Genomic DNA, 27,500 nt, shown 5'->3' on the forward strand with positions numbered 1-27,500 from the left:
GAGAGTGAGGGCTGAACCAAGGACCAGATGGTGGAAGCTGAAGGAGGAAGACTGTTGCGTGGAATTTTGGGAGGAGGCGAGACAGGTGTTGGATGGTGGTAAAGATGGGTGGGATGATTGGGCAACTACAGCAGAAGTGGTGAGGGAGATAGCTGGGAAGGTACTTGGTGTGACATCTGGACAGAGGAAGGAAGATAAGCAGACTTGGTGGTGGAACGAGGAAGTACAGGAAAGTATAAGGAAGAAGGGGTTGGCGAAAAAGAAGTGGGATAGTCAGAGAGATGAAGAAAGTAGGCAGGGGTACAAGGAGTGGCGGCGAAAGGCAAAGAGAGAGGTGGCAAAGGCTAAGAAAAAGGCATATGACGAGCTGTATGAGAAGTTGGATACAAGAGAAGGGGAAAAGGATTTATACTGATTGGCAAGACAGAGGGACCGAGCTGTGAAGGATGTGCTACAGGTTAGGGTGATAAAGGACGTAAATGGGAATGGGCTGACGAGCGAGGAGAGTGTGTTGAGAAGGTGGATGGAGTACTTTGAGGAGTTGATAAATGAAGAAAATGAGAGAGAAGGTTGGAAGAGGTGGAGATAGTGAATCAGGAAGTGGGGTGGATCAGTAAGGATGAGGACTGCTATGAAGAGGATGAAAAGTGGAAAGGCGGTTGGCCCAGATGACATACCAGTGGAGGCATGGAAGTGCTTTGGAGAGATGGCAGTGGGGTTGTTGACCAGATTGTTTAATAAAATCTTGGAAAGTGAGAGGATGCCGGAGGAGTGGCGATTAAGTTAGTGGAATGGTTCCGATTTTCAAGAACAAGGGTGATGTGCAGAGCTTTGGAAATTACAGGGGGATAAAGTTGTTAAGCCACACCATGAAGTTGTGGGAAAGAGTAGTGGAAGCTCGGTTGAGAAGAGAGGTGACGATTTGTGAGCAGCAATATGGGGTTATTCCAGGAAAGAGCACCACTGATGTGATGTTTGCTTTGAGAATGTTGATGGAGAAGTATAGGGAAGGCCAGAAGGAGTTACATTGTGTGTTTGTGGATTAGGGAAAGCTTATGATAGGGTGCCAAGAGAGGAGTTGTGGCATTGTATGAGGAAGTTGGGAGTGGTGGAGAAGTATGTGGGATTGTGCAGGATATGTATGAGGACAGTGTGACAGCGGTGAGGTGTGCGGAAGGAATGACGGACCGGTTTGGAGTAAAAGTAGGATTGCACCAAGGATCGACTCTGAGCCCTTTCCTGTTTGCAATGGTGATGGACAGGTTGACGGACGAGATCAGACTGGAGTCTCCATGGACTATGATGTTCACGGTTGACATCATGATCTGTAGGGAGAGTAGGGAGCAGGCTGAGACAAGCCTTGAGAGGTGGAGGTACGCACTGGAGAGAAGGAGAATGATAGTCAGTAGGAGTAAGACAGAGTACATGTGTGTAAATGAGAGGGAGGGTGGTGGTATGGTGCAGTTGCAAGGAGTTGAGGTGCGGAAGGTGGATGGGTTTAAATACTTGGGATCAACTGTCCAAAGTAACGGAGAGTGTGGGGGAGAAGTGAAAAAGAGAGTGCTGGCAGGATGGAGTGGGTGGAGAAGAGTTGCAGGAGTGATTTGTGACAGAAGGGTAGCTGCAAGAGTTTAGGGGAAAGTATATAAGATGGTAGTGAGACCAGCTATGTTGTATGGTTTGGAGGCAGTGGCGCTAACAAAAAGACAGGAAGCGGAGCTTTCGGTGGCTGAGGAAATAAGCCCACGAGGGAGAGTGCAGTGTTGGACCTCCTTTTAAGTAACGATCCCAATATGGTGGAGGAGGTGGAGGTCGGGGAGCATTTAGGAGCAAGTGACCAGAACATTGTGTGTGCTAAGATTCTGTTGAGGGTTAGAGTTGAGGATAGTAGGGTAAGGCTATAAGATTTCAGAAAGGCAATCCTTGAGAGTATGAGGAGAGAGCTGAGTGGTATAGATTGGGAGACTCTAACAACAGCACAATCGGCATCAGAGAAATGGGAAACCTTTAAGAAGCAAATGTGTAGAGTGCAGAGTATGTACATTCTAATGAGGTGTAAAACTAGAAGTAGAAAGAGACCAGGGTGGTTGAGCAGTGAGATAAGGAATGCTATTAAGGAGAAGCAGAAGGTATTTATTAGGTTTAAAATAACAGGACTGGAGTTAGATTTATATCACTATTGGAGTAAACAGAGAGACAGGTTAAGAAAATAACTCAACAAGCCAAAATAGAGTACGAGAAGGACATGGCTAAGATTATTAAATGTAATAGCAAGGCTTTCTTTAAGTATATCAGGGGAAAAGAACAGGTTAGGACCAGTGTGGGCCCATTGAGGAATAGCACCAGGAGAGTGCTTTGTGATGAAAGTGAGACGGCAGGCTTATAAACAGGTATTTTTCTTCAACTTTTACACAAGAACAGTCAGGAGAATTGCCAACAGCTGAGAGTATCTATTGATGAGGTGAGGAAGGGCTTTTACAGAAGATCCAGGTTGGAGTGGAGGAAGTAAAGGAACAGCTAAGAAATCTAAGAGAAGATAAGGTCCAGATAATTATATGCAACCGAGAGTATTGATGGAGGTGGCTGAGCAGGTAAGCGAGATGTTAACGGATATTTCCAATAGTTCCTTGGAGTCAGGACAGGTACCGGAGGATTAGAGAGTAGTAAATGCAACACCATTATTTAAGAAAGGATCCAGAGAAGAATTGGGAAACTATCGACCTGTTAATTTGACTTCAGTTGCTGGGAAGGTGTTGGAGACATTAATGAGGGACCAGATGAGGAGCCATTTAAATAAATACAAACTAATTAAAGGTAGTCAGCATGGGTTTACCAAAGGTAATTCCTGTCTCACAAATCTTTTAGAATTCTATTAAGCAGTGACTAATTGGGTGGACGAGAGAAAGGCAGGGACATAGTATATCTAGACTTTAAGAAGGCATTTGATAAGGTACCACATCAGAGGTTGTTTGCCAACGTGAGGGCTTGTGGTGTGCCTGGTCAGATATTTAATTGGATTGCAAACTGGCTTAGTGATAGGAAGCAAAGAGTGGCTGTGAGTGGAAGGATGTCTTGCTGGGAGGATGTAAGTAGTGGGATACCTCAGGGATCAGTACTCGGACCATTACTATTCATTATTGACATCAACGATTTGGATAATGGGGTGAAGAGTAGACTTTCCAAATTTGCAGATGACACAAAGATTGGAGGTGAAGTGGATAGCAGAGGGGGTGGTAATCAGATTCAGGAAAGTATTGATACTTGCACAGATTTGGCAAAAGATTAGCAGATGGAATTTAACCTGAACAAGTGTAAGGTGTTGGGGATGGGAAAGAACAATGAAAATAGAGACTACAGGATGTAAGGGGTAATTTTAGAGCGTGTCACACAGGAGAAGGATCTGGGGGTGGTAATAGATATGGGAGGTAAGCAGGTAGCACAGTGCCAGGCAGATTTTGGTAAAGCAAATAGGGGTTTAGGTTGTATTTGGAGGAGGATCATTTATAAATCAAGAGGTGGTGTTAACATTGCACAGGAATTTAGTGAGGGCCACATCTAGAATATTGTGTGCAGTTCTGGTCACCATAACTCAGAAAGGACATCGATGCCATAGAGAGGGTTCAGCACAGAGCTACTTGATTGATTCCGGGCCTAGCTTGGTTTAGCTATGAGGCGCTCTGCGCTGGACCGCACAGAAGGAGATCGGGCTTTGTACACTAGAAAGGAGGCGGTTACGAGGAGATATGATAGAGATGTTTAATATAATGAAAGGTATCAATAAAACAAGTGCACATGAATTATTCAACAGAGTCGACAGTGATAGGACCAGGGGCCATAGCCTGAGAGTAAAGAAGAGGAGAGTTGAGACGGTAGCAAGGCAGGAAACTTTTACTCAGAGAGTAGTTAATGCATGGAATGGTCTACCTGGAAAGGTAGTGGCAGTAGAAACAGTAGATAAGTTTAAATTAGAATTAGATAGGTACCTGGAAGTTATGGAGATAGAGAGGTATGGGGATGTTGATCGGACTTTTAGGTGGTTTGAGCATTGATGGGTGATTGTGTGCATGTGTACGGAGTGCTGTTAGTGGGGGGTCTCATCAAGAGGTGTTGTGTCGATGTGTGTTTTTAAACCAAGCTCATACCCCCTCCCTGAGGAAAAAACAAAATACAAAAACTTTAAAAAAAAAAAACCTGCAAAAACACTTTATTCAAAATAAAATAAAATAAATAAAAATATAATGCCACGTGTGGTCAACACTGTTCTATAGATCAGAGATGAAAACACTCAGTTGCACAAAGGTAAGCAGGCTGGAGGTGTTTGAAATGTTGGAGTTTCAGTGAATGCTCAGAATCTCCTGGACACAGAAAAAGGCCAATGAATAAGTGTTAAGGACAGTTCTGGAGAAGAGAAGATTGCTCGGTTCCATCAAGAAATGTAAGGTGGCAATTAATGGCCATGTCTGTCATCAGGGCTATTTACAGAAAAAACTGTTGGAAGGCAAGAGAGCTCGAAGTAGACCATGAATCACTTGGATAGCCAATATAAGCAGTGGAGTGAACTGAACTCTGCAAAATAGTTGAGGCTGCAGACCAAACAAACAGCTTGGAGATCCACGGCAGCAAAATTATTGCATGGAGATGGCACCTGACGTGATTTCCGTCTGAGTAACATCTAATATTATATATAGATATGGACATATGTATCACAATTTTATGCAGCATATTCATTAGAAAATCGATTTTTTTTTCATTTAACCGAATGGTCACATGACAAATCCATTTATGGTTTCCCCATGCACAGAAACCATGGAGTATTTGAGAGCAAGGTTAGGTGATGAAAAGAAACCCAATATACAACCCTAACAGCCCGTGCTAGCGACCTTCCATGCCAATTAAACCTTTTTCATTGATGCACTTGTTCAAATTTTTGGTTAAAATCATTCAAACGAGGAATACAAATGCAGACGAGAAGCACGATGCATTCATATAAACGTGTATACGATTGACATAATGTGTCACGTATTTCAAACATCCGTAGCTCAGCTACAAAAGTTTGATTTCTGAAGATACTAAAGAAAATCTGCACCAGTAGGCACGTGTGAGAATGGCCTTATCTTCCATTTGTTTTATCGCAACACACAATTTTATGAAACACTTACAGTATATAGTGCAGTGATATTCACTATTTTTTTGAGGGGGCCACTTTTGCCGATAAGACATCAGTGTGAGAGCCGCCACTCCACCTGCAGAACTCCATAATGGCTGCTATTAGGCCCTGCCCTGCGTAATCTTCTGTGTTGTGGTTAACTGGGCTGCAAGCGTAATTGTTTGTATACTGCCATCCACTGATGTAGTTCTGTTACTTTGATGTTTCCTGTTAGAACACTCATTTGAAACCATTGGGTCAATTTGATAGCATTTATGGTGGATTGTGATGGGGTGTTTTCATATTTGCGTATCATCGGCCACACTTCACGGGCCGCACTTTCAGCCACCAGAGGTCGCCGATGGCTCGTGGGCCGTACAATGAAGAACGGAGATATAGTGCTATATCCTTTGAAGTACCTACTACTTTGCAATATCACAACTGCTGTATCCTTTCAAGTAATTTACTCCATCAGGAGTATCTTCTGACAATTTGGATTTTCTGCCGTAAAGCCTTTTGTAGACAGGCCTTAAATGGTTAACAAAAAATTACCCCTGTGTGGGGGTGACGGTCATCTCTATAATACCACAAGTTCTCAATGTTCAGTTCAGGTAACCGCGAAACAGTCCAAACTAACCGTTTAGATTGAAATCGTTTACAGAGATACACTAGGATAATACTACTAATGACATAATTAATAAATATGTATTGTTCATTTAGTACCCGGATTAACACATCAGAATCACCAGTAAGTGCAATACGTGGTTTTCCTGTCCATCCACTCTCTGGGGACATTTCACTTCCGTTTGTAGAAAAGAAACGAAAAAAAATAGGCTTAGCTCTTGGAGATTATGATAATCCTGTAGATTATTCTTCACTGATTATAATGCAACTTTCAGAATGAAAATTGGTCAAGTATTTATAGAGATATTGAGGTTTGAAAAATCGTTAGAGCTCGCAAATTCATTAATTATTAATTCCGCAGAAGTTTCGTGACACTGCAGAAAGTAACATGTCAGGTATGAAAAAAACATTTTGTATGCCAGATTCATTAATTATTAATTCATTAATTATGGAATGTACTCATTGATATATTAATCAGAAAGCCCGAAGCATGTAACATAATTTATCACTTATCCCCTCATCCGGGATCCGTGGCCTCGCCCCACAGCCTGCAGCCCTATGTCCGCCGGTGATTATGTTCGATATCGGCACGATCGAGAGGAGCCTGCGAATCATCCCAGCTGATGCACTGAATTGATGCAATCGTTCGGCCAGAATATTCGTTGTCAAGATGTTGCGTGATTAAATCACCAATACAGTCACTCAAATTTATACTGCCGACATACTTCTTAACAATCACCTTCGCCCCAGAAACCACAGTCAATCTGAACCATGCTGGCCACTGCTCAGACACCATGACCGGACTACTGCGCAGTTCTACTATGCAGTTTGGTTCAAGATGACTCGGCATTTTGGCACGCGTGCACGAAATTATATTTTGAAAATAAATGCCGACGTTTACATTTCGGGTTTTGAAACTTTTGCACCTTCGGCGGAAAATGTATAAATATAAAAGGCTAAAAATGTGTTTTATATTTATATTTTATTTCTCCTTCCTTCCTTCTTTGTGAATCGCATCGGCGTTTTTGGCCATCTTCCAGATCACGTGATGATCAAACAGGAAGGAAATTCAAAAATCTGTCCGGTTAGATACAAGATAATATTTTTTACTATCATAATCAATAAACAAGCCTGGTGTTGGCTTAGTGGTTAGGATGGTGGCTTGGGATCCCAGGGTCCTGAGTTCAAGCCCCGTTGGCTGCTGAATTAACACCAGGGGGTTGACTCAGCCTGTCATCCTTCCGAGGTCGGCGAAATGAGTGCCAGTGTACTGGTCCCGGTGTATGCCCCGGTTAGAATAGGTGTACCATATCCCTGTGTGTCGTAAGAGGCGACCAGGGTTGGCGTCAGGAAGGGCATCCGGCCATAAAAAAAAACATTGCCTCAAGAAAAAGCCAAACCCCTGCACAGCAGGGAAAAATGGCTGTAAAAACGGTCATTTATAATCAATAAGCAGTTGCCAAATATCTTGTAGAATGGCAGACTTGATAGGTTTTGAAAATGGCGATTTTTATAACTTACGTGACCTCGTCTCTGACCTTGAACCCAGACAAAAGTTATACCGTTGTGCAACACTCATCGACCTCTACCCACATACTAAGTTTCATCCAGATCGGAAAGAAAAATTACGGACGGACGGACATTTGGTCCGGCTTTATTAGGTCATCTCGGCAGAGATGACCTAATAAAAAGCAAAGTGTTCTCCCCAAGTACGGTGTGTTGAGTATTTTGGTAGATATCAAGGTGTTTTGTACAAGTCACTTCCATTGCCTTGAGCCAATTTATTTTGCTGCTCTCACATTCCAACTACATCTCACAAGCAAAACCAGAGGTGCCATCTTATGGAAATCAACTGTCTTGCCTTAGCTTCCATTTGCGCAGACAGCTTTGTGGCTTTCTCCCGCTCCTTAATCAGTTGTTCCTGCATCACTTTAAGCTGATTCTGCAGCTTCAGTGCTGCCTGGCTCAGATCATAAGTCAGTTTTTGTTCTTTTTCAAGCTTTCCCTGCATGAAAAACACAAGCAGCACAGCATGCACAAGCACTAAGACTGGACAAAATCACTTATAAATCCACAAAGAGATGGTCAGAGTTACACTTAGCTCAGGGGCTTTTTAATTGAGCCACAACCTGCCATTTAATGAAATCACATTTTTACAACAATAATGACAAACATTTTCGCCTTTTTATCAGAGGGTTGGTCCAATGATGGCATTCCTCCATACGAATCTATCCATTAAATTAATTTCATGCAAACCCAAACATTTCATGTCTTTGACATTTTCAATCCGCCATGTCATTTCAGGGCATTCTCTCGGCTTTCTTCTCCCATGAGCTTTCTTGCTTTCTTTACAACTTTATCCTCTGACCTTCGGTGTACATGACCCTCCCAACAAAGTCTTCTGTTCATATGTTCTTCTTCACTAGTATTGATTTTGTTTCTCATCTCTTCCTGATTTCTGAGCTTGAAATCACATTTTTACACAGAGGTTAAAATAATAATTTTTCACATTTTTACTTGATATGTACATCTACTTTGCTCTATTATTGTTATTAAAATTATTATTGTTATTATGACACATCAAGATTTGTTTCAGCTGTGTGTAAGATATAAAAAACATATCGCCTCGTTTTCTCAAACTGTTCCTTTGGTGGAAATGCAATGATTTAGGAAGAGCATTAATCAAATGCCATTACCTTCAAGAATACAGTATCGTCATCCATCCCTTCACTTCCAGCACCATTCAAGTGTTGCATCTGATTGTGCATGCAAGCACAAATGCACAGATGAAAGCACACCATAGATTGTCATTTTTCCCAACAAAAAGTGGAATTATAACAACATACATATAATAATGGGATTTAGATTTTACCTCTCCTTCTGAGACGTTGGGCTGTAGCCGCTCCGTCATCTCCGCTATGTGCTTCCTTTGCTGAAGTAAAGGAAAAGAAAGAGTCGAGGAAGATATTGTGACATAAAAGCACTTCACCCACTACTGCATAATCCTATTAACAAGGCAGCTCTCCACTACGAGTTAACCTGATAAGGAATGTAGCACTCCACTACCAGATAACCCTTTTTCATGAGGCAGAACTCCATGAGCAAATAATAGTATCAGACCCCTAGCTTGAATAAATCGTTGGGGGGGGGGGGGTGAACACCATGCCCCTCTGCGGAGCGCCCCGCCCCGCCCCGCCCCTTTTAAAATGCCTCTCAATGCAAAGGATAAGAATCACTTGTTTCGTGTGCAAAAGTCATCGACAATATTTCTCAGGATGCAAGGTGATTCAGTTGCAAAGGCTCCACCCCTCTCCCCCAGAGCAGCGTGAACTTGTTTTACCAAAAAAATTCACGATTTCTCAGCATTTAGGATTCGTATCCTGCCAAAAGCAAAAGTAATAGCACACTTCTCCATGTGTGCATTAATATCTAAGCAAAATTTGAAGTGAATCCATGAAGAATTGCCTGAGAAATAGCATGCCAAAATTGGACGGAAAGCAAAATAAGAATAATAACAAAGAAACTACACGATTACAATAAGATTCCGCTTCCACGCAATTTTCATAAATTTCCGATTAAATTTATGGTAAATAGAACATGTGTTCAAGCGACGATCTATTCAACCTGATTAGCCTCAAGGCAAGCATTGTATTGCACGAACGCTTCATAAAGTTGACTGAACGACTTATTCTCATGAGATTCTCTCAAATACGTGGAAGGTCTCGCGAGAACAAGTCGTTAGTGTGTAACACTCGCCTTTTGGAACATTCACGCAACGTTCGCCTTGTGGAATGAATAATTGGAATATGCCCTCATCACAGAGAAGAAAAAGAGAGCAGAAGAAACTGCAGAAAGAAACTTTAAAGGGGAATCGTCACTTAATATTAAACGTTTTCAGCGAAAAAAATTTTTTTGGCGCAACGTCAGTCTCCGTGAGTCACAGCATGTCTGGTTCAAGGTCGTGCTGATGCACATGGGGAAAACAAATAGGTGAAAATGCCATTCGTTATTTGTCAAATTTGTGCCCTTTTGTGAAAATGTGCTGCTTTTGTACAAAATATGCCTATTTTCACCACACGAGCACCCTGCACATCCGTTTGCTTCAAGCTAAGGGTCTGATTAATTATATATCAAGGAGGCAGCAATTTACAACAGATGAACACAAAAGCTTCTTCTTCTTCTTCTCCTCCTCCTTTTGCATGCAGCAAATGAAAGTGGGTGGTATTAATTGCTGGAAGCACAGCTGTCCTGCTGATGCAGTTCAACCTGGAAATGAGTTGGAATTTGGGCAGAGTGCTGGCGATAGCACGGCTACTCTTCATGAAGGACACCATGGGATCTTTAACGTCCACTAACTGATGGGACGCCCAGTTGAACATCCATCTGAGGGACGGCCCACACATTGGTGAATCATGCTTCCTAAAAACACCAAGGTGACAGTTTATAGCTGTCCTGAGATTCAAACCTGGCTTGACATCTCAGGGGCAAGTGTGCATACTTCTTGGCTATCCTGCCAGCCCAACACAAAACCTAATATAGTATAACATTGCAATTAAAAATATGAGAACAAGATGCCATGGTAATACTGTACTAAACTCATTAAAGTTGAAAGCACGACACTCCTGGTTAAACTATACCCACATAACACAATTGCACAACATGACCCAAAGTTAAAACTATACCATCATGACACACAAAAACACGATACCAAATATGTTTTCATTTTAATGCTATGCTATATTAGGTTTTGTGTTGGACTGGCAGGATAGCCCAACATGACAACATGACAACTATACCCAACATGACAATTGAAGTAAATGCATAACTGCCACAGCTGCTCAAGGGACAGCTCACCTCTTCCAAGTCTAACTGGTCCAAGTATACCGTGGGTTCTGTGGAAGTTGTGTTGGAGAGTTGTGCATTTACCCTCTGCAGCTGCTGCTGTACCTGCAGGTCAAAAGAAATGCACGGGCAAGTTGGTACAAGGTAGAACTCATGCAAATGATCCACTATGCATCTCGTACACAACAAATATCTCCAATTATTCCAGGACATAAATAACTAATTTACACTTCACAATACAAACGGGAGGATTGCTTGCAAAAGTGAAAAGATTCATCGTTTATTCGAACAACAGTGCTGACTCAACAAGGTAGGCATTTTATTTAACATGGAGCCACTCAAATTGAGTGTTGTATCTACAATAAGCTTCATTTTCGAAACCAAGACTCACCAAACACAACTCTTCAGTTTGCTTCTTCATATCACCGTCCAGAATGAAGAACTTTTGCTCTGATTCTTCAAGCTGGTACCTCAACTGAAAGAAAAATAACATTACTTAGAGAGCCAATGTGTCCCACTGCCGTAACATCACGGCTTACTAAATGTAATCCCAAGTGCAACAGGGCAACGTAACAGGTACGGTGAATGATTAAAACCTTATGTGCGTGTGACTCTTGCTGAAGCCTCTCAGACTTCTCCAACTCATACTGTTTTTCCAGCTGCGATATTCTCTCCATGAACTGTTCGCACAAGTATTGCCATTAATATTGTCACGACGCCTTCACGACAATGATAAATAAACATTAAAAAGAGGTCGATAGACTATTGAGCGACAACTCGATAGCAACAATAACTCTGAAAGTACTGAGCTAAACTATTGAGCCTAATCCTACAATTCTGTTTGCTTCTAAATCTTGTGTCCCCCACCCCTATTTTTCCCTCTGTACCCACCTGACCCAGTTGCACCCACCTAATACTGGACTATGTGTCTTTTACACGTGAGAAGGTGGACAAGTTTCTGGCAACCTTCATCTTTGATTCTGCAACTGGACCGGACAGCATCAGCTCACGTGTCTTAAAAACCTGCTCTGCTGCTCTTGCACTTCCTCTCTCTCTGCCCTTTTCACCCAATAATTGCCCCGAGGTCACCTTCCATCTCCTTGGAAGTTAGCCAACATCACTGTCTTACATTAACCCTAATCCTACCAATTAACCCGAATTAACCCTCATCCTAAAAGTCTTTTTGGACACCAGGCATACATTTTGATTTTATGATTTCATGTTTTATTAGTTTGCTTACCTATATGTGCCGGTAATACATACATACATATATATATATATATATATATATATATATATATATATATATATATATATATATATATATATATATATATATGATGTTTTAAGATCCCACTTTACTGCACAGAGTTGCAAGCAAATCCTTTCTGGGATCCAAAAAGTTGTTTTTGTTCAATTTTTTGCATATATGATTACTTTATGTGATATTTGTATCGAGCAAGTTCTCCAATTTCTATTTTTTTATGCTTTTGTTTGCTTACTTTATCACTAAAACATCATCCAATCAAAATAATTATGTTTCCTCATTGATGTGAAACTTCAGCAGATTGAATGAAATTTAGTGATTCTGAGTTGGGGTCAAAAAAGTCTCCAGTTGGAAGGTTAATTTTAGATATTATTTTTATTTTTCTTATGTTTGTTGAATTTATCAATATAAAACACCATGTTTCGTCATTGATGTGAAGCTTTGGCAGATTCAGTGAAGTTTAATGGTTTTTGAGTGGGGTCTAAAAAGACCCCAGTTGGTAAGATTAGGTATTAAAATATGTTGGGAAGACTCGGGTTAAAAAAGTGCAAAACCCAAACCCCTTAACTGCATTACATACATTATATATATATATATATATATATATATATATATATATATATATATATATATACACATATATATATATATATATATACATATACATCTACATATACATACACACAGTACATATTCGCTCATGTATAAACATACAGATGGATACAAGGCTCCCATCAAAAAACATCATTGGCCAAAAATACCGTACTGCCTTTGTGGACATTGAATGAACCAGAAGCGAGTTTGCAATTACCTGCTCTGAATCATTCACTCGTTGCTCAAGCTGATGCAATTTCTGCTCTAAAGACTCTTTTTGCATCCCACTCTGTGGACATGTCAACAATAAGCAAGCGTCAACAATCAACCATAATATATGTAGTACGAAAATGATTGACAATTCTGAGCCACACCATCTTGCCAGAAAGTTTAGACTGCACACACGGTTTCCCCAAATTTGCTGTTCAAAATTATTTTTACATGAGAAAGGTCAACATCACAATAAAAACATAATTTTTCATCAAATTGTTATGTAAAAAAAAAGGAAATCCGGCCACTTTGACCGAGCTGAACGAGTGCCGTGATGTATGACACGTCATGCAGAACAGAGATATCTTGACATAAATCCATCGCGTAAATGATACACACCTATTTTTCATACATTTGCATCGCTTTATGACTTTGCTTATTTGTGATCACGCACCAAATATTCTATCTTCTATCCTCTTCTCTTTCTTCATTATTCTTAAAAACACAAACAAAAACCGATTGATCCTGCACCATGCCATATTGCTATGTCAGCATCCATTTTACACATACAGTACAAACAAATTATTTACGATAACTGCTTGAGCACTGACCTTTGACGTAATGAAAAAAATAACACAATTCATCACTTTCTACTAAACCTTGTGAATTAATTTGGTGAGTGTCTTTGTTAAGTTTGTTTGAACAAGTTTTTAGTTGCATAGTTACATCATCTCTAAACAGTTTCCAATAATGATGATTACCAATTCAGGTCCATCATCACCAGTTCTCAATTCGCTGAGCATTTACCATGACAATAAATAAGGCCAAAGACAAACTACAAAGAAATGGCCTTCACCTGGAGAAACCCGTTTTTCCATGGACATGGACAACTGTATGTTGCTTTATCACATAGAATAGGATTTCAAGGATTCATTTACGATGGCAGTCCACAATATCGGACAATTGCCAAAAATATTGTTCTCTGTTGCATTGCACTCCTGTGGCATGCTAACAATTACACCAATCTCATCTTCGAAGCCTATATATCAATCAGACATTAACAATTTCATCTCCTAAAGGCCATGTCCACATCAACATCGATCACTTCATCACATTGATAAACGTAAACTTCCCTCCTGACTATGATGCACAACAGGATCAGTAACATGTCAACATTAAAAACCTGGTGTGTACCAACAAGTAACCACACTCACTATTTACTCATTGCCATTACACTGGGTCCCTCGCCAGCATATTTTACAACAGCAGTGAGTCTCCCTGTCATTGTTGGTAATGATAACTTGAGGCAAAGTCTATGGCGCACCATCGTAAATCCCCATGCTTCACACCTAAAGCAAAGTTGAAAGATGGCAAAAAGTTCCACCAGGAATGACCAAATATCAAATTTTGAATTCGAAAAAAAGTCTTCTGTTTTGACCCCTGTGACCATAAGTCCCCACCCCCTGGGGCATGAACCAGAGATCAAATCCAAAAAATTGCTACACATTTCATGTGTCCCCTAATGTTAATTGCATATACAAAATGTGCCCGTAATTGCACGTTTTTGGTATTTGACCTTTTGACCCCACCCACACTGCTCTCGCACCTTCTTGCCATTTGGTGATCAAAACTACCAAGTTTGTTGAATTTCTGCACAACCATTATTAAGAGAAAGTGTGACAGACGGAGGGACAGACAATTACAATTCCCCCCAATTATTTTCAAAAGGCGTGGGTATAACGACAGAGCTTTTGAGATGTGCAAATGTACCCAATGATGAAAAGCACACATTGGAAAATTAATGATATATGAATGGAGTAGCAAAGGCCCGCCGGTTGACAAGATAAATCAATGAAGCTGCAATTACAAACCACCTAAATAGACCAAAACAACCATGAAAAGTCACCTCTTGTAAAGTAGCTTCAGCATCTGCCAATCGGCTCTGCCACTTCTGTTCCTCCATCTCAACACTGTCCTGCAACCGTTTTAGAATGCCCTCCTGTGGGGTGCATCCAGTAGGAGGGGTGGAGGAGAGGTACAGCAGCCACGATGCAACCCAGACCCAGGAAATAAAGGAAAATCAAAAATGAGCACAGCAAGAGGAGTGAGTCAATAGTGGCTTGGAAAGCTCATCAAAAGTTACCTGAAGATTAGGCAAAACTAAAAAGTTGAAGGTGTTACAAGAGCAATTTAATTATATGGATTAGAGCAAATGGAGAATCGGAAGGCAAAGCATTTCCACTGCACTCACCGTCTCGGCAAGCACGTTCTTGTACTTCTCACATTCTTCTTTGGACTGCAGCCTCGCTTGCTCACTCATCTGCACTTGACTCGATAGATTCTAGGAATACCACATACATTTGGATAAACAATATGTGTGCCTTTTCGTTACGAATATGAATAGATAAATGTATTTGTGATGGATCTTCTTCTTTAATGGCCACAATTATTCCGATGTTCTTGTCGAGTTGGTTGGCCGGGGGAAGTTTTTGGTCCAAGTCTTTCATGAACCGGTTGGCCAAGCCTGACATTCGATTAGGTAGTTAGAGCAGAGATTTGGAATTTGTTGATGGTGCCAGCGATAGCTCGCCTACTCGTTGTGAATGGCACCATGGGGTCTTAAACGTCCACCAAGTAACGTCAGTAGACGGCATGTCAGTTTAACATCCATCCGAGGGACGGCACTCACATTGATGAATCACGCTACCTTGGAAACACTGGGGTGACAGTTCATAACTGGGTTGGGATTCAAATCCAGGATAGACAATTTAGAGTCCATTGTGCGCACCTCAAGAGTCTAGGCCATTCTGACAACTCGTATATGTGATGGATCAAACGGAATATTGTTATGTTCAATTATTAATCCAAACTCATCATAAATTTGAGAATCAATTTGAATATTTACATGAGCATCTGAAAGAAACCTTTAATTTATGTTAGACCACAAAGGACACACTGCATTGGTGTGGTATATTCAAGCATTTGACCTCTCTTTTGCTTTGACAAAGGGCTAATACTCAAAAGGTCAGCCACATCTTGCTTCCCCCAGTGATTAACATACTTGTATTGCCTTTCAGTTGACAAAATCCATTAGGGGAGTACGGTAGTTATAACAAGTGTTTCCAAATCTCATCATGAAGCTGGCTCAGAAAACTCAAGGTGTGAGGAGAAAGAAAGAGCTATCAACAGTTGATGTTCTGGATCTGTTGAAGATAATGTACTAAATCAGAACTCACCATGACCTCTGCAGATTGTTCTTCCTGCTGACGACCAAGACTGTCAAATGCGGCTTGCTCAAAATCTCGTAACCAGACATCCTGTACCTGCATGCAAGCATTATGGCTTCATTGTAATATTAACACAAAGCTGCCAACTGTGTCACAAAGTTATAAACAGGACGAGGGCTCAGGAAAAGTTAGATAGATATTGTGAAATGTATATATTATATTGTTGCAGTTGTTGGCCGCTCCAGTTGCCCGTTTATGGTGCCAGAAAATCCAAAGGATAGCACATCCCTCTCTATCGAGTGCAGCCTGTGGCTGCTGGTTGCATCATTGGTTGGGACGTGGCTATGCCGCTGATACAGTGTCCCCCTTACCAGTACACTGGTACTCATTTTGCTGACCTCGAAAGGATGACAGGCCGAGTCAACCACCTAGTGTATATTAATTCAGCGACCAACGGGGCTTGAACTCAGGACCCTATGATCCCAAGCTGCCACCCTAACCACGAAGCCAACATCAGGCTGGGATAGGACATAAAATATAGGTTCGCAGGAATGGTGATTTTCAGACACAAATGTTAGGAGGGAAAGACAGAGTCTATCAATTACATCAGCGACAGATTTTCAACATCACATTTAATTTCGTTACGTTTGTGCCAAGACATATATGAAGGAAATAACTGCTCTATATTAAATATCTTCAACAAACAGGAGTAATTTCCTCAATATTATACATTCATATATACAATTATTTTTATTAGCATGCTTTTTTGATAGCAGGGGAGGGAGGGATTGGAGGGGAGGAGGAGATTGGGAGATTTGAACCATACTCTGTGCAGAGTTTTGGTGCTGCTTAAGCAGTCTCCTTGGCTATTGGGCACAATCCTGGACGGGTCGCCACTCCGACACAATATACAAGCATGCTGGCACTCATTTAGCCAACCTCGGAAGGATGACAGGCCGAGTTAACCCCACCTGGTATTAATTCAACAGATGAGCGGGATTTGAACTCGGGACCCTTGGATCCAAAGCCCACCATCCTAACCATTAAGCCAACACCAGGCATATTGGAGGGGAGGTTGACGGTGGTTTTAGGATGAAGAATGAACACAAACTGACAGCAATTTCACCTTTTGATGAGACTGTCTCACAGACATGAAAGTCAATACACAAGTATTTTATCACTCACCCATACCCAAACTACCTAACCAATCCTGCCAATATGCATGTATCCCTCTATCCCCAGTGCTTCTAGGAATTGATCTAATTCAAGTTTAAACCTGTCCACTGTTTCTGCCATGATAACCTTTCCAGGGAGACTATTCTATTCTACTATTCCCTCCAATAACTACTCTCTGAGTGAAAGACTCCCCACCTTACAACCATACTAACTCCCCCCCCCCCCTTCCTTACTCCAAGGATGTAGCCACTGGTCCTGTCACTGTACATTCTGATGAAATACTCTTCCACATAGATGGGAAATTGAACCATGGCAAACAAGAATTCTACCACGAAACTATCAATGCCATACACCAATGAACCAATTGTTTGATAAGCAGAACGAAGAAAGACATTCCGTTCTTGCTTTTTTGCACTGTTATGATGTTGAAAGGCTGGTACTTTAACGGCGCTTTTATTGTCGGCAACACGAGTTCAACCAGGAAATATTCATTAAATTAAACTACAGGGAAAGAAGGAAATATCACAGCATTTGCAAATCAAAATTAATGGATCATTACAAGCTACACAAACAAACCAACCACATAAAAACATGACATTATAAAAACAGGAAAACAAAGCAATATAAATTATAATCCATTGCCAAAATAGTCAAGAGTGTGAATGGTAAATCCACCTGGATTGACGACGTTGGTACATCTGGGTAGAGTTTCTGCAAGAGGAGGAAACATCGCTTCTGAAAGGCCTGGAGCTTTTGCTCCAGTTGATCCTGAAAACACGACATCAGCATTTAGCAAAACAGGATACATGCTCAATGCAATTGTAGATCAGGTTTATGAAGGGGGACTTGTTTGCTGATGTTTTATTTGTTTGTTTTTTGGCATTTCTCCAGGACTAACTTTGTGGCAAATATATGAAATTTGCATTGAATGGAACATCCAACAGCACCAAGACTGTCAATGCCGGTGTGCCACAAGAATCAATTATGGAACCTTGATAATTTCTCAATATTGCAGATATCATGGACTGGCTAAATGTATGGAGAAGATATCTTGAAGTGCAACATTATGCATAATGTATCTTTTATGATCATTGTCATTAATAAGAAAGATTGGGATCTGGCTTTTGAACCAGAGGGATCTGATGCTTTATGTAGCATAATGTTGTTGAGATAGTTCTTATGTACTTCAGGACCTGCACGATCTGACATAGATTTGATTGAACATGCTTGGTACATCCAAGGGAGCTTGTTTGTTGTTGGTAAGTCCAACCACAGTCTTGTGATCAACTGACAGTGGCCCTGGTAATATCTACAGCTGAAATTATCTCATCCCCATGTCTAACACCATTTATAACAAGTTGGTTATTTGGCTAACTTGAATGCCAGTCCATACTATCACGGCAATATGATAATACTGCCCCTACCAAACCAATCATGTTGCCCAAAAACAGAATTAGCAAATCGCTCCCCACATCATATCCAGATTCTAGCACGCCCATCACTGAATTGAAAATCGAGATCTGCCGGTGAAGAATAACATGGCACCAACGGTTCAGCCTCCAGTTGTGATGTGTCACCCAATGCATGTGCTGCTGGTTCAGAGAGATGCAAAAAGTGGTCTTTTGGACATTGAACCACTGACATGGACGAGTCCGAATTGTCTGGGTTGAAATTTTATGATTGATTGCTCTTTGTCGGCCAGTCTGGAGAGATTGTGTTGTTGAAAAGCAGTTTCTTCTTGCAATGGTGATCTGAAAGAGATCTCTCTGCGAAGTGTCCTGTCCGAAAGTCCCTTGTCAGTGCTGTAGAAATGACAACAATTTAATAGTCCTACTCTACTGGGAAGTAACAACAGCCTGTGTCATCCCCCTTGAACAACCCCTCATGATGTGAACCAACTCATTTGGTGTCAAACGATGCCCAGCCATTCCTAAACTGACTTGAACCACACAGGTGGCCAATTCATGGTGATGCCATAGATCATGAGTAGACACGCAGACAGATTCTGTGGAAGATGATACTCGCATACCAATTTCTAGGATCGCTCAGTTCAAGTAAAGATTGTGCACATCCAATTTCTCAAATGCAATTCTTTCCACAACTGCCATGCTTTGCATGCACATGACTAAGAAATTTTGAACTACAAATTCATTGTACGTTGTGCAGTTGAAAAGTCTTTGCTTAATATTTTTGTGAAAGTATGGCATGAAGCTTGCAAAATAACCGGTTCAACACCACTTCGCTATATAAAGCATCGGATCACAGTCGAGTCAAAATGCCAACCTTCCAAACTGCATCCTATCAATGGTTTTCCCACTACCTGCAGATTGTGGAATTTGCTTTCAGCAGATATCATGAAGATAACAACAGACAATTTAAAAAACGAGTTATACATTGACCTCAGGAATTGTTGAGTCAGCTCTGTATTTACTTATTGCTGCTTGCTAGGGTATTAAGATGCATTTAAAAAAGAATAGCTAGGAACAGAGCCAGAGCCAACAAAATGACACCAGAATGGAGAAAGTGAAAAGTAATTTTGGTTTGTTTTTGCTTCTTTGTTTTTTCCCAGACAGAAGTAAATTAACTACAAGGAAATATAACAGTCCAGGCAATCAAAAAGTCCTACAACGACTAATCTTAGGAAAAAAAAAGTTCTTTAGAGGAAAACCTCTTATAATTAAAAAAAAAAAAAAAGGAATTTACTTTGTGGCCAACAAAAAGATTGCACACAAATTGCAATACATAATGGTTTTATTTATAAAAGCTCAAAATTATTTGTGGATATGAGCAATTGAAAATGGAATTAAACGATGAGAGCTATTTGGATGCACCAGTTTCTAAGAATTGTTTACTCTTATAATCAAGGTACAGTTTACAAATAAACAGTTCTGTTGATTACTCAACATCAAGAGAAGCCGAGTTGTTCAGTTTTCAGCAATCATCACTCCCCCGATGGAAATATGCCAGTTCTACACAAAATACAAAATAAAATTTGCCACAAATGCGTCAATTGACATGCCTCTGCCCACATTATATGTCAATCCATTGTTATGTTTGATCTCACTTAAAGGTCATGTGAAAAATTAAAGAACCCTTGGGAGAGAGGAAGTGGGGGGGGGAGAGGGAGAGAGAGAGAGAGAGAGAGAGAGAGAGAGAGAGAGAGAGAGAGAGAGAGAGAGAGAGAGAGAGAGAGAGAGAGAGAGAGAGAGAGAGAGAGAGAGAGAGAGAGAGAGAGAGAGAGAGAGAGAGAGAGAGAGAGAGAGAGAGAGAGAGAGAGAGAGAGAGAGAGAGAGAGAGAGAGCACGAGAGAGCACGCGAGAGAGAAAGAGAGAGAGAGAGAGAGAGAGAGAGAGAGAGAGAGAGAGAGAGAGAGAGAGAGACAGAGACAGAGACAGAGACAGAGACAGAGACAGAGACAGAGACAGAGACAGAGACAGAGACAGACAGATAAGCAGAAGAGAGATAACATCAGATGCTTCCAGCTTGAGTTATGGTCTGCAAAATGACTTCCAAAGGGCAAATGGCCTTTGACATATTCAATCTAACATTGAATTAGTTCATCTTTGTACTATAGTCCATAAGTGTGTCGAGTATGGTTGAAATCTCGAGTGGCTTGTAAGTTATTGCAGTCACACAGATTATAAATTAAAGGGCACTTAACCCTTTGACCTTTCGAATCTAAGATTTAATAATTTCATCTTTGTATTACAGTCCATAGTTATGCCAAGTTTGGTCAAAATCCCTTCAGCGGTTCACAAGTTATCGCGGTAACAAAATTCTGCTACTTTCAGCTAAAGGTCACATGACCCTTGACCTTTCCCCAAAATCCAACAACATTTTTGCATCAAAATACACCTTTGTACCAAGTTTGATTAAAAAAATAATCCCTTCAGTGGTCCACAAGTTATCATGTGGGACGGACAGCCGGACGGACAACCCGAAAACATAATGCTCTCCGACGCTTTCGGGAGCGGAAGCATAAAATACAAAAAAAAAGACATTATAGTTAGGCCAGCTTGTAGAGACATTGCTGTTCTAAAAAGGATGGACATCTGTAAACGGGAACAACAGTAAAAGCATTATGTCATGTGGTTTTAGATCATTCAACTTTGTGATGCAAATTTGGCTGGCAGCATGGCCTAGAAGTAAACACAGCATGGATTTGAATCATGACGCAGCTATAAACTGTCATTCTGATGTTTCACATGCAAGGCGAGGAGATATCAATGTGTGTGCCTTCCCTTGGATGGACATTAAACTAGACATCCCATCTGCCAGAATTAGTCAATGGACTTTAAACATCCCACAGTGTCTTTCATAAAGTCGAGCTATTGCTGGCACCCTGGCCAAATTCCAACTTCCTGTTCTAACCTACAGCAGGCAATGCATGAACGGCACAGCGAAGCTCCAGCAATGATGCAATCAACAGCCATAGGCAGCAGAGGAAATAAATGAATGACACAATTGATAAAGCACAACAGAGCAGCAGGGGAGGAAAGTATGCCAGTCAGTGTTTGGCAAGACATGGTGCTTTACAGAAAGCCTCGGGAATGTCGGATAATCCCCAAAATATTATGCAATTATTGCAAGCGGCACCTTGTCAGATCTAGTGGTAGCGCTGAGCTTTTCCGCAGATGTTAAAGCTTCCATCGCTTTCCAGTTTTTCTCACGTAAATCCTAGTGTTCAGGTCAGGGGGAAAGAGTGCAGTTTGGGGGGTCAAAAGAAAAGGAAAATGTCAACTCTGCCACAAGAAGGAAAAACCATGAAAATGCTAACTTCTAAGACAAAAGAACCAAAGACAATGAAACACTGCAATGTAGGTAGAGAAGTTCTGAAGATGGTGAAGGGGATTGCTTTGACAGCAAAGAGTTTTGATGAGAATCAAGAACGAGTTCCAAAGGTATTTATTGAAAGTGTAGATCGAACTGAACTTTAAGGTGGCAGTAAGTTATGTTATGAAAGTTGAAGCAACAACAACAACAAAAAACCCTTACATTATTCTTCTGTTTCTGTTGCTCCACCCCAGCGCTCATGGTGGCCAAATCATGCTCAATCTGTAATATCTTCTTATCTCTTTCCTCCAACCTGCATGCGGTAACAATGCCATCAGCTACAAAAGGTAAAACCATTTTTTGATTTTATATCTTTACCCTTACCGAAGGAGAGGCTATTGCACTTGGGGCTGTTTGTTTCTTGCAAAATCAAAGGTTTTTCAAGTATATTGGTCAGTCGATTTTGTTATTCTGTCTGTTTGTCTGTATGTCTGTCAATCGCCGACAGGTCACAATTCTAAACCGATCATAATGAAACTTTATCAGTCTCAACTGAGAAGCCTATTGATTTTGAGGTCAAAGGTCAAAGGTCTTCTTGGATTTCTAAAAACGTCTTTTTTTCATCCAATCGACTTGAAATTTAAACAAGATTTGCATATTGCGTCAATTAATTGAGAAACCAACGATTTGATATCAAAAGGTCAAATGTCAACTCAAGGGCAAACATCTAAACTCATCAATTTTCAACTGAAAAATCACCAATCTACATCCTATTAAATTGAAAATTAAACAGCAAATGCAGAGTGCGTCACTGAATTTGGAAACCAACTATTTTTGATGGCAAAGGTCAAAGGTCAAAGGTCAACTCAAGGTCAAACTTGGAAAATCTTCAATTTCGATCTGAAAAAAATTATCAATTTTCATCTGATTGACCTGCGTTTTGATTATGATTCTCAATTATAATCTTAATAAAATGGACAATTTGATGTATACATGGCAAGCTTTGGAGAGGGGTGTGGATTTTGCAAACTATCATGCTTTGCACAATGTCTTTTTCTTGTTTGTTTGTCTGTCTGTCTGTCTGTCTGTTTGTCCGCACAGAACTTTCGTGTTTTTCTCCGCAACCGCTTGTCGGATTGAGATGAAATTTTCACCATTGGTGCGACTACTCATGTAGTATGATATAATCATAATTATGACATCATAGGTCACGTGGTGTGGCAGCTATGTTGGAAAAATGGAAAAAAAACTTTGGACCTCTGTATCTCTGAAACCGCACCAAAGAAAAAATTGAAACTTGGCACACGGCAAGTATTCCTCAATGGGGAATAAGTACGATTTTTTTATGACGTCATAGGTGCCTTCATTATGATGTCATTACATATGTAGAATGCTACATCTGACCAGTATGAAAAATTTTGAGCGTCATCTCAGGATAAAATGGTCCACAGAAAAAAAATTTGATGATGTCATCGATCACATGATTCGGCAACCATATTGTTTTTTTGTTTTTTTTAACTTTCAAAATTTCTTCTTCTCTAAAGTGGCTGAACAGATCGAGGCGAAACTTTACTTGTATGGTCACCTATTCATGAGGAACAAAACGTTCACACATATGATGTCGTAGGTCACATGGTTTGGCAGCCATATTGGATTTATTCTTAAACCTATAAAAATCTTCTTCTCCAGAACGGCTGGACAGATCGAGGAGAAACTTCACACAAGCGTTCCCAAAGCCTTGTGTGTACAAGTTTGGTCAGTAATAACTGATAGATCACATGGCTTGGCAGCCATATTGGAGTAAAGAAATATATTAAATAATGTTTTCTTTGGAACCGCTTAACCAATCGAAATTAAACTTCACAATTATATAGTAGTGATGGGAAATACATGTTTTAAATTAAAACTTGATCGGACACATGGTCTGGCAGCAAGAATTTTCAATTTTTTTTTGATCTGGGTTCTTTTTTTTTCTTGTTTTTTTGAAAAAGGCTCACTTGACTGTACTTGGATGTTTGAGGGTAGAGGAGTAGCAGCTGAAATGTGAATCTTATCCAGGTTCCTCCTGATGACTCCATCTTTGCTATTTGCTTGTTCAGGTTCCTTCTGATGACTCCAATGCAGGACTGTACCCATTTGGTTAGTCTTCCATTTTATTTGAATTGAATTTATTTTAATCCCATTTTAAATTCAATTGAATAACAAGTGGTGCCAGGCACAACAAATCCCACCCATTTAAGGCATAAAGTTATTTTGGGGATCAAATTTAAATTTGAACCATGTTTTAGTTTTAATGGAAAATTTGTAATTTTGACCGATGACCATGACCCCCAAAACTTCGGACCCTACCGATCTTCACAAATATGCATTTTTCACTATAGGAATGGGTAGGATTATAAGTGACAAATAGAATAAGGTTCACTATAAGCTCAGTTTGAAGTAAATCAGATCATTTTTGACGAAGTTATGAGCGAAAAACGATTTTGATCTTTTCGTGACCTTGACCTTTGATCCAATTGGACCCAAAAGTTAATGGGGTCGTCCAAGGTTCATTGCCCGCCTATGGATTAAATTTGATAGTGTTTGCTAAAGACGTTTTGCCATAAAGTTGCTAACAGACAGACAAACAAACAGACACACAAACCGGAGGATTACAATATCCCGCTCCCTCCCTCCGGGGGGCGGGATAATAATGAAAAACGTCATGGGTCAGGGTCAAGTGTCCAATCAAAGCGGGGTTGCATCAAAGCAGGACGTCTTGGTACCCGGTCATCACTGACAGCAGTTATAAAGTGGCAGTTCTAGTTATGTCTCTTATTAATTCCATAACGTACCAGTATACAAATGCCACACAAAATACATCACACAAAACTACACAAACACCACACAAAATAAGTTCTGGTGAGGGTCTGCAATCTCTGATTGCTCTTTCTAGTTATTTTACTGTTATGTTTGTTGGCAAAATCCATCCTGGGCAGAACATGCAAATGTGCATAAAAATACTATTCCTGCAAAAATGAACATTTCCCAATGAGACCTTTCACCACAAACGTCAATAATGAAAGGAACAAAACTGCACAGAGAACAATTGAGAAAACACATGTGTGTCCCAAACAACTCCAGTTCTGCTCTTTGCACAAGACCTAACAATTGAGAAAGCCTTGTTGATCGTGTTCCCATGCCAATGTCAAAACATGTTGCTCAGGATGGTTCTCAGGGTTTGTTTTTTTGTATACAATGTCGAGGCTCCTATGAGAGCTCACACACATAAACTCGTATGATACCTGCACAGGGTTAATTTCCCTGTGCAGGAAAAACATCGACTTAAATTTTTATTCACCCAAAATATAGTTCATGATGAACGCAGTAAATCCGTCAATATTTGTGTGATGCCAATAAAATACTACTAAATCTATTTCAGAGTTCCCATCAAAAAGGCCAGCTCTTCATCGATTAAACAATTTCAGGTATTAAGTGGAAAAATAAGGGAATCCACAAATCAAATATTGAGACCCCTAAATAATTAGAACTACCACTCACTCTGCTGTAATCTTGTCAAACTCAGCCTGCTCGACCTGGAATGAAAAACAATGTTAAAAAAAAAATCACACTATGGCTTTACCCAATTTGGCACTATAGCCTTAAATGATATGATGGCCACATTTTAGAACCCACCATAAGGCCGTCGCATAATGCCTCAGCCGGTTTAGTGTTCACAAGTTCCTGGGCTGTAAGTAGCTGTTCCCTCAACAGTCTCTCGTTAGCTTGTGTCTGTACCAACTTTGCCTGTAGATCTTCGACCTCACGTCGTGCCTGGTTGGCGAGCTCTGCAAAGCACATGATAGACACCTGAGTTGGAATCTGTGGATGAACACTGCATATCGTCAATAACACTACCTTCTAAATCTCAAATGACTATTTTAAACATTTTGATTTTTCAACTTTCCCAGAATGTTTACAAAACATGTTTTAAAAAACAAATTAAATAATCAGCCTGATGGAAAAGTTATAGCTTTGTTTCAAACTGTTTCTTATTTGTATCCACAACAGGTGCAAAAAGCCTTGGTAAAGAAGTGAAAGTGAGTGGCTAAAGCTGCCGTCATGGGTGGCATTAGAATCGGCATTGGGTTTATCTCTTGAAAGCCACCTACTTGTTTGTGGCAAAACAGCAAGGCAATGATTTTCTGTGGATCAATGTGATATTTTACAGTGAGTTTCCTCATTCAAAGCTGAAAAAAATTATCCTTTAATACTTTACAGTTTATACCATGAAAAGCAATTTTACATGTGAAAACATTCTGAAGCCAACTGGATACCCAAGCAGGATTCATTTAATTGATGCATTTAATTACATCAACATTACCGAGTACAAATGTATGAGGACGGATATTTGCAGAAGTGATTCAAGCAGAAAAATTTGGGTTGAATGCGACTGGTGGGCAGAAAAACATGAAAATATGTATTTTTGGTTCAGTAAAGGAAATATTATATTGCATGCGGTAGTGAAAGAGTGAAAGAGAACAAGCTGCGATCGATTTGTTTGTGTGGTTTTCAAAGCTTTTGCATAAACCTTCAATAATTTAACTCTCGTTCAAGCATTTTACATACAGAAGAGCAAGCAAAACTTGGCTTTGCATACTCACCGCGATTCTCCAGCTGTGCAGACTCGAGTTGGCCCTGAGCCTGCTCAAACGTGGCTTTTTGGTCAGCTGTCACATCCTTTAATCGCTTCAGCTCAGCACCAACTTCCTCTCTCTGCGTCTGTGCCTTCTTTGCCACATTCTCTGCATCCTTCTTTTCTTTCTGTGGAAGTAGAGAGGGTATATGTAGGAGAAGGAAGAGCAGATAAGGGTTTGATTGATCTTGCACATTCTCCTGGCATATTTGGAAGCCATTGTTAGAAACTGTGAAAGTAACAATGTGTATTCATCACCCAATATGCCTCAGGATATTATTATTATTATTATTAATAATAATAATTTCCTTGCCTTTATTCACAGGATGTTAGATTATTATTTATTGTTGAAGCAAAAAGGATCATTTCATTTATATCTTGTTTAACTGAAAAACGATTAAATAAATAATGATTGACGCTGGTTGGGCAATGGTAGGCCAATCACACAGTCATTTTGTTCCGCTGATCTGACACCACTTGACTTCTATCTGTGGGGTCATTTGATAACATTGGTGTACAGTACTACAAAACCTGCCAGGATCAACGACCTTCAACAGGGGATAAAATATGATATCCAGGTTATTCCACAGGAGCACCTCCTGAATGCTGTGAATAAACTTGAGTGCCGAGTATGTCAAGTGATTTCAATCAAGGGTGGATGATCCCTTTTGCACCAAAGGTAATGGGAAACACTTCTTCTTGCATATGGCAGCTTGGGTGCCGGGTAGTTATCATTTTGTTGGGGCGCAACTATGCCGCTAATGCTGTACCCCGAATACCAGTACACTGGTACTCATTTTGTCAACCTCAAAAGGATGACAGGTTGAGTCAACCACACCTGGTGTTAATTCAGTAGCCAACGGGGCTCAAACTCAAGACCCAAAGATCCCAAGCCAGCCACCCTAACCACTGAGTCAACACCAGGCTTATCGGAAACACTGTACTCATTTCAGTGCACACTTGCCT

The 27,500-nt window shown here is 40.4% G+C and overlaps 1 protein-coding gene across 3 annotated transcripts in view; it reads right to left on the reverse strand.

The window, feature by feature from the left end:
* The window catches only part of RRBP1 (ribosome binding protein 1), a 148,250-nt gene that overhangs the window by 9,643 nt on the left and 111,107 nt on the right, over window positions 1–27,500 (reverse strand). For 2 of the 3 annotated variants that reach the window (XM_085889086.1, XM_085889087.1), the window contains exons 9-24: window positions 26,503–26,662; window positions 25,535–25,686; window positions 25,400–25,434; window positions 22,082–22,172; window positions 21,683–21,763; window positions 17,762–17,854; window positions 15,920–16,006; window positions 14,935–15,024; window positions 14,590–14,682; window positions 12,691–12,762; window positions 11,209–11,292; window positions 11,004–11,087; window positions 10,625–10,717; window positions 8,643–8,702; window positions 8,467–8,526; window positions 7,632–7,775 (exon numbers count right to left, since the gene is read on the reverse strand). In XM_085889086.1, coding sequence (XP_085745212.1) covers window positions 7,632–7,775; window positions 8,467–8,526; window positions 8,643–8,702; window positions 10,625–10,717; window positions 11,004–11,087; window positions 11,209–11,292; window positions 12,691–12,762; window positions 14,590–14,682; window positions 14,935–15,024; window positions 15,920–16,006; window positions 17,762–17,854; window positions 21,683–21,763; window positions 22,082–22,172; window positions 25,400–25,434; window positions 25,535–25,686; window positions 26,503–26,662 — 1,479 coding nt within the window. The remainder of the gene's footprint in view (window positions 1–7,631; window positions 7,776–8,466; window positions 8,527–8,642; window positions 8,703–10,624; window positions 10,718–11,003; window positions 11,088–11,208; window positions 11,293–12,690; window positions 12,763–14,589; window positions 14,683–14,934; window positions 15,025–15,919; window positions 16,007–17,761; window positions 17,855–21,682; window positions 21,764–22,081; window positions 22,173–25,399; window positions 25,435–25,534; window positions 25,687–26,502; window positions 26,663–27,500) is intronic. The other variant, XM_085889088.1, reaches the window with a different exon arrangement.

Source organism: Eptatretus burgeri, chromosome 7 (genome assembly GCF_056783735.1).
Source record: "Eptatretus burgeri isolate ZD-2024b chromosome 7, Ebu_testis_v1, whole genome shotgun sequence".
In the NCBI taxonomy this organism is placed as follows: domain Eukaryota; kingdom Metazoa; phylum Chordata; class Myxini; order Myxiniformes; family Myxinidae; genus Eptatretus; species Eptatretus burgeri.